Below are 8,403 nucleotides of genomic sequence, written 5' to 3' on the forward strand. Positions count from 1 at the left end.
AATCCAGTGCTGGGATCATCGGGGAGGGTCGTAGACGACGATACACTTCTCCATTCGTTCACGCCCTGTCCGCAGGACTGCCGCGCAATCAATTTACCACAGCAGATGCTATCAACACTTACACATGCATTGCAAGCTTCCGTAGACGCATAGGTACGTTCGGGGAGAATGGACACGATTATCTACGGTCGAGTACGCGCACGTTATCCACGCTTCGCAAGCCTTTACGTCACACAACTTTTGACACCAGAGATTCCTTCGACGTAACTTACCTTCGATATATGGATGGCGTAGGTATACGTATAACTTGTTGCCTTCTTACTGTGCACACGATCATTTCGCGCCACTCTTGTTTTATCCGTGCGCAGGGCTTCGAGTTCCCGTTGTTGGATGTTAACTCAATGTCGTGCTCCACGAGATTTGTCCTGCCGGGAGTGGGACTAAACAAGTCTCTGAAGTTGCGCACAAGCAGTTCTAACTCCTTTCTTTGCTTGTCAGTTAGAGAAGCTTGTTTAGTGACAGATTGGACTATCTCTTCTGTTGATGGGGAAGAGCAGGGGCTTGGCACTTGGGGTAGAGGAACGTTGATCTCTTCAGGCTCGTTAAGGACAATGCTCAACGTCTCACTGCGTTCGATAAAAGGCTTCATTAGATTGCAGTGATATATCGTCACATCATTGCGTTTACCGGGCGTCGTTACCAAGTAATTGGTGTCGGAGAGCTTTTGTTTAATCGTGACCGGCCCATCCCATGCTACTTCCAGTTTATTTGCCTTTGACGACCGCAGAATCAGCACTTTATCGCCTTCCTTGAAGGTTCGTGTGCGTGCGGATCTGTCGTAGTACACCTTTGAGCGTTGCTGCGCTTCTGCCATGTTTATCTGCGCCAGTTCTTGCGATTCACGTAGGCGCTTCAACAAGGTCAGCACGTACTCGACAACTGATTTGTCTACGAACTTGTCTTCCCACTTTTCTTTCAACAACGTTAGCGGGGAGCGAAGCGCTCGACCGTAAACAAGTTCCGCCGGCGTGAACCCAGTCGCTTCGTGAGTGACGGAGCGCAGAGCAAAGAGCATCGCGGGAACAGCTTCGTCCCAGTCGGCGCCTTTCTCGAAACAGAGTGCACGCAGAATGCGCTTCATTACAGAGTGAAGTTTCTCGACTGAATTACTTTGCGGATGGTAGACTGAGCTGTGGTGAACGGATATGCCGCATTTCTTCAAGAACGTCGTGGTGAGCGCGCTTGTGAACACAGAACCTTGGTCGCATTGGATTTCACTAGGAAATCCAATTCTTGCAAAGACGCCGAGTAGCGCGTTTACAACTGCAGTGGAGCTTAATTCGGGTAATACCACTGCTTCCGGGAACTTCGTAGCAGGGCAAATGAGTGTTAGCAAGTATTTGTTGCCCGCCGCTGTTACTGGTAATGGACCTACAATGTCGACAACTAATCTGCGAAAGGGTTCGCCAATCAAAGGCACTTGGACCAAAGGTGCTTTGAGTTTTTCGTTTGGCCGCCCCGTCCTTTGGCAAACGTTGCAGGAACGTACCCAGTTCTCCGATTCTTTGAAGCACATCGGCCAGTAGTAGTCGTTCAATAACCTGCTCTTGGTCTTGTTGATACCTAAATGGCCAGCCCAGCTATCGCTGTGAACCAAACCCAAAAGTGCGACTCGATACCTTTTGGGAACGACAAGCTGTTCAAAGGTTCTGCCTTTCTTGTTTTTGAATATTCTGTACAAAATGCCTTCTTTGACTATGAGCGACACGGCTCCTTTTTGTTTCCGTTTTGATTTTTCCCAGCACGTCTTCAGCGACTCGTCGTTTGCCTGCTCCATTTTGAGAGCGCTTTTGTCTAACTTTGCTAGAAGCTGAAAATTTTCACTGACTGGGTTTATCGCTTCACCTGGGAGCGCATTACCGACGGGAGTGCTGCTATCAAAGGCTGGCGCGACACAATTGGCGTCGACAGGAACAGTTTCGCTTGGTGCAGTAGCTTGTGTCGGTTCACTCTGGTCTGTAATTTCCGTGTTACGGGTAGCGCTGGTAGCTTGAGCTCTTGTTTGGGACCTCGTGACGACCATTACAGGGTTAGCATTAAGTTCCAGTCCTGCATTTTGGAAGTCCCTCATTGATCGGTTAGAAAAAATGTAGGGAATTTTCTGAGGAAGTTTATCGGAAACCGCAGCATCAGTTTCGAATGTGCCGAAGGCGCCCTTCATTTCGACTCTGGCTACCGGCAAACACTTCATGTCTGGCTCTAGTGCCTGGCGTACCCATACACATGAACCTGTTAAGTTCTCGGGCTTAACAAATGACGGGTGGACGATATCAAATGTTGCTCCTGTGTCGCGCAGAACGTTGCAACTGATGCCGTTCACCTTCATGTCATATGTGTAGGGCAAGAGTAAATCGCTCTCTTCGGTTAGCAAATTGACGGAAACTGCTGGCTGTCGGCAACCGACTGCGATGTGACCCGGTTGTTGGCATTTATAGCAGACCAGCGGTTGTTTTTCTTCGAACTTGGAACTTTTCGGTTCACTCGCGTTGGCTGCATGCCCTTGGGCTGGAACACTGTCGCCTGGTTTCCCTTGGTTAGTTTCTTTCGTTCCTTTCTGAAATTTCTTGAACGCTCCTGACGGCTTCTTTCTTTGTTCTTCCGAACTTTCCATTCTACGGGAACGGTACTCGTCCGCCAAGCTGGCTGCCGTTTGCAAAGTCTCTACGTTTGGCTTGTCCTGAATCCACAGCCGCATTTGGTCCGGAATGGACGCATAAAACTGCTCGAGCGCAAACAGTTCAATCAGACGTTGCTTGTCCTCGTATGCGTTGGCACTCTTAAGCCATTCCTCTAACAAGCTCATGGATTTGTAGGCGAATTCTGAAAATGACTCCCCTTGGCCACGCCTCGTGTTACGGAACTTCATCCTCAAGGCTTCTGTTGACAAGCTGTACCTTCGCCTCAAATGAAGTTTCACTTTTTCGTAATCATGAGCATCTTCATCTGGCATTCTCGCGATTACATCGGCTGCCTCATTTGGAAGTAATGTCAACAGGCGTTGCGACCAAGTCTCTTTTGCAAGTGCAGCTCTTGTACACGTCCTCTCAAAGTTGACGAGATACAAAGTGATGTCACTGCCAGCCTTGAAAGGTTGCATGTATCCTCGCATATCGAAACTGTCATTGCGTTCAAGGTTATGCAGTTGCATCTCTTTTAACTTCAGTTCTACTTCTCGTTCTTTGAGCTTTTCCGAGACTGCCCTCCAACACTCCTCGACTTCGTCGTCGTTTGCTCCGCATTTGGATATCGCTTCGATAATTGCAGGCTTCCGCATAGACTTCTGTACAGGGATACCGAGCTCTTCAGCTAGCAGCACTAGGTTGGGTTTCGTTAACGACGTGAGGATCATGACTGCAGTTAACAAGTGCTACCCTGATATGTACTACTATTTAGCAAAGTCAACAACAAATACAAAAGAACCTCGACTACCAAGTAAATGCTGCTAATGCTCCCAATGAAGTCAAGCAAGCCGTGCTCTCACCAAACCGGACGCCAAGGCCGCCTTCGACGTGCGCTCCATACCGCCGCCACCGCTGCCACCAGCTGTTACGTATTCGGCGGCTGGACGACAGCCGGCCCAGGAAAGAGACGACTCAAGCAGTGCCAGGAAGACAATCCCAGTTTATTCACCTTGCGGCGCGTTTTTAAGCGCTACGCAGCCAATCGCAGGTTGGCACGAAAGAAAAGAAAACAGCAAGATAACAGCAATCGGGCAATGTTATCAGAAAGCCCCGACGTAGAAAGAGGGCGAGCACTGCAAACGTTACACCGTGCGTCTTGCTTCCCCTTTACTGGCGTTCAGATCACGCGTCAGATGGGCAAACGAAACACACTTCATTTTAGATAAAGTTTGTATCAATAAACGAATCTAGATGAATAGGTTTCATGTATGCACGTTTGATGGGTAGGTGTCGCATAGTCAAGGGATTTCACAACTTGATTTCTCTTCTCTCTTTCGCCGATGGCCCGTACTTTCTTCATCAATAGTGCTACCTGATGTCACAATACACCTCCCTTCCGTGTTCTGCATTTATCGCACGCCAGTTGGCGAGCTATATGCATGGAAACACAGGTGTGTGCATAACATATCACAGACGGGTGGTGCGGTGTCAGGTAAGTGATCGAGGAGAAAGAATGCGTGCCGTGGTACAATAGCTGTTGTAAGTGTATGCGCCGAACTAAGAGTGATAGACTTTGAGCCTCACACTTGCTTACGCATTCTCCAAGCAATGAGATCTCCGCAAATGGTCGAAGGGGCCATTTCCGCGTTCGCAGTTTTCACGCAAGATATATTAGGGGCGAAGCTCCTCAAGCCGTGGGTCTGTACATGCATGTCTCTTTTGGTACGTGACCGCCTAGTTCTAAGACTCACTCAGTAGGTGTGAAAGAACAGACAGACAGACAGACAGACAGACAGACAGACAGACAGACAGACAGACAGATAGACAGACAGACAGACAGACAGACAGACGGATGGACGGACGGACGGACGGACGGACGAACGGACGGACGGATGGATGGATGGATGGATAGATGGATGGATGGATGGATGGATGGATGGTCATCATCATTCACTCCATGCATATGCTGTAATTTTTTTTGCGTTTCCAGAATTGTGTAAATCCTTCAGTAAATGTATGAAAGAGGCACTAGCAAATCAAATACTTCCCGGCAGTGCATTGATTCATTGTCTGCTCAAAGCATTTCTCGAAGCACTTGTGAAGGAGAGTGGGCCACTCAAGTTGCACTGGAACTTCTGCCCCCGAGCAGTAAATTCACCTATATACTCTTCACGCCGCGATACAGGTTGTCGCAAAGATCACGCAGCCCGATTAAAAGACAGAGGAATGTCGTTACACGACGCACACCTAGTACATAATGTTCCCAGTATATTGCAGCCACTGCCAGTTATCTGGTTAATGAATTTGGTTAATTAGTCCTCATTATCTTTCCAACTCGACAAATACTATATTGATCATATAAATATCAATAAGGAATATGTAGGTAATGTCAAATGGCATATGAATGGGCTATTTTCAGCAACATACAAATTACGTGCTCATTTTCCCGGCTTATAAAAAATCGCAGCATATCCACCGGGAGTGAATGATGATGAGTTGGGCGAAGCTTCGAAGGGTTTTATCGGCAAACCGGGAATCATACGATGGCGACGTCCATCCGTCCATCCATCCACCCGTATGTATGTATGTATGTATGTATGTATGTATGTATGTATGTATGTATGTATGTATGTATGTATGTATGTATGTATGTATGTATGTATGTATGTATGTATGTATGTATGTATGTATGTATGTATGTATGTATGTATGTATGTATGTATGTATGTATGTATGTATGTATGTATGTATGTATGTATGTATGTCCTTCTGTCTGTTGTCTGTCCGCTTGTACATCTGTCTGTATATCCGTCCATACGTCCATCCATCCATCCATTTTCTAATGAACACTTCAAGTACCGCTATCTCACGTCGTTTCATCATATATTCATAATATACAAGTACCGTCATCCAGTGGACATTCCAAGGACTAAACGAGAGGTGGCTACTACATACAGGAGACACATGACCCAGCTTCGCCCCTAAAAGCACGCGCCATATGTAAAATAACACATGACTGCGCTCGAGCGCGCAAAAGGCGCGAGCGTAGTATTGACTTGCAACCTGACAGTGACGCTGTTTGAGGGCGCTGCTTCTCGATGTGTGCTGCAGTCTAGTCACGTGTTATGTTTCAGGTTTTATGCCTTTTTTGCGATTGACCCCCCCCCCCCACCTTACGCCGCACAAAAACAAAACGAAAAACATAGTTGATCCCTTCATCACAGGAATCAGTATAACACGAAAGCGAAACATGTCATTGGAGTATTAGTTCAATGTTTACCGCACAACGGTATAAGAGAGCTTGTATAAGAAATCTGTCTATTCAGTTGCGCGTCCGCAGCAGCCGTATGGACGCGGCCTGCCATTGCAAATGGCTAGCAGGCTGCGTCCGCGCGGCTGCTGCAGACGCGTCACTAAATCTGCCTACTCTTTCGGCTCGTTTACCTGCGATGAAACTTACACGAAACCCAACCCACCCCCCGTGTCGTTGCGTGTATAGTAAAACAAACGTTTACTCGATTAAACGCCACGCTAAGTTTCGCTTCAAACCATTCTTCTAGCACCCGCGTCGACGCCCGTCTCAACCGGGTCGAACCTCATTTGAGCCCTATGAACTGGACCTCGCAACCACCGCTGCTCATGTGCAAATAAATTGTGCAATATTATCGCTCACAGCATCGCCGGTATACACCCCCTGCCCAGGGTCTGGATAAGGCGGGGAAATAATTTTACGCTGGCTCCAAACAAACACGTTGCTATGCCCGGCGATATTACAATATTTTTACCTGATCCTACAGTCCCCAGCACGTGCAAGCACTGTGGGCAGACAGCCGATGTCTACCACATGATGTGGGCCTGTCAGCTAAACACACCCATATCTCCCCTCCCCAACCCTCTGCGAGTGGACTGTGAGGCGACGCTCCTTAGCTGCTCCAACCTTGGGATCCTGCCCCGCCGCGGCGGTCTAGTGGCTAAGGTACTCGGCTGCTGACCCGCAGGTCGCGGGATCAAATCCCGGCTGAGGCGGCTGCATTTCCGATGGAGGCGGAAATGTTGTAGGCCCGTGTGCTCAGATTTGGATGCACGTTAAAGAACCCCAGGTGGTCGAAATTTCCGGGGCCTTCCACTACGGCGTCTCTTATAATTAGATGGTGGTTTTCAGACGTTAAACCCCACAAATCAATCAATCAATCAACCTTGGGACCCAACAGGCCGTGATTGCCCGAACAAAAGCAGCGGTATTGTCCAATGACGTCCCGGACTGAGCATGTCACCACGCCTGTAAGGTCCTTTCGGGTGCTCAGCTCTCTTTTATAATAAGGTTTTTCGCCACCATGCGCTGGTTCATAATTTCTTTACTAAAGCTCACCCTGCCTCCGTCGTCCTTGAGAGGTGAGAGACAGCCTTGCGGGTGTCTTCCTAGGCCGGCACGAGACGCGAGCGTGCGTGCGCAGTGCGGGTGTGAACGGCGCCACCACCGACGTCGAAGCGTGACATCGTGCGACTAAAAAATTGGCAGATCCCAAGCGGGAATCGATGATACGCGAAGCACGAATGAGAAAGGTTATTTTGTCATTTTAAAATCAGCACAACGTTACGAGGCGGAGGTAAATTTTGCCGTACATGACTTCCATGCCATGATTATCACGTTTGGACGTGTCATTTACCTTCGTAATCTATACACGTCACTTGATACCAAATTTATCATATGTGGAGCCAGGGAAACGGTTGCGAGCGCGTCATGAGTGTGACATGTAGTCATGTTGTTGCATGACAGGCATCTCTTGATTATTATGGTTGCACCAGTCATACCTTCATCATCCATTCACATCCCGTAATACCAAACTTGGCATATGGGAAGCTAGCGAAACAGCCGCGAACGCATCATGAGCATGGCATGGAGTCATGTCTTTGAATGACACGCATCTGATGATTATCGTGTTTGCGCCAGTTACACACCTCCGTCATCCATTCACGTCCCATAATACTAAATTTAGTATATTCGAAGCTATCGAAACGGCCGCGATTGCATCAAGATTGTGGCATGTAGTCATGTTGTTACATGACACGCATGTCGTCATTTTCAAGTCAGGGTCCGTCACTTGTGTTGGCCATGCAGTCATGTCATACCACACCAGTTTTGCAACATGCCATGCGAAGGAAACCACCGCAAGAGCAGCAAGCCCATGAAATTTCAATCATGGTATTCATGACATACATATCATGATTTTCTTGTTATGACTATTCCCTTATGCTCGTCAGACAGTCATGTCATGCCATACCATTTTTAGTGTCGGTACCAGTATCGAAACGGCCAGTAGAGCTGAAAGTCGTAGGCACCTAGATAGATAGATAGATAGATAGATAGATAGATAGATAGATAGATAGATAGATAGATAGATAGATAGATAGATTGATAGATAGATAGATAGATAGATAGATAGATAGATAGATAGATAGATAGATAGATAGATAGATAGATAGATAGATAGATACGCTCAAAGTCGCCGAAGTTCACTAAGAAATGCTTTGCATTTAAAAAAAGTGGTGTGACAGCCATGAGAGACGTCACTGTAAGGACGCGGAATGTACTCTGAGGTGGCTTTGAATATTGAACGCCACTGCCCTTCTAGAAATAAACGTAACGCGCGTCATGAACGCAATTTTTACAGAGTTACAGCCAGACGACGCCACTGGACGACGCAGAACAACTTTTTCATAG

General features: G+C 47.6%; 1 protein-coding gene across 1 annotated transcript; it reads right to left on the minus strand.

The window, feature by feature from the left end:
- Positions 1-268: 268 nt before the first annotated feature.
- LOC119166702 (uncharacterized) lies at positions 269-3,409 on the minus strand. The gene has a single exon (XM_075868966.1). It carries the CDS (start codon positions 3,407-3,409, stop codon positions 269-271), a length of 3,141 nt encoding a protein of 1,046 aa, XP_075725081.1.
- Between the last annotated feature and the right edge of the window lie 4,994 nt (positions 3,410-8,403).

This window comes from Rhipicephalus microplus, chromosome 1 (assembly GCF_043290135.1).
Source record: "Rhipicephalus microplus isolate Deutch F79 chromosome 1, USDA_Rmic, whole genome shotgun sequence".
Lineage (NCBI taxonomy): Eukaryota > Metazoa > Arthropoda > Arachnida > Ixodida > Ixodidae > Rhipicephalus > Rhipicephalus microplus.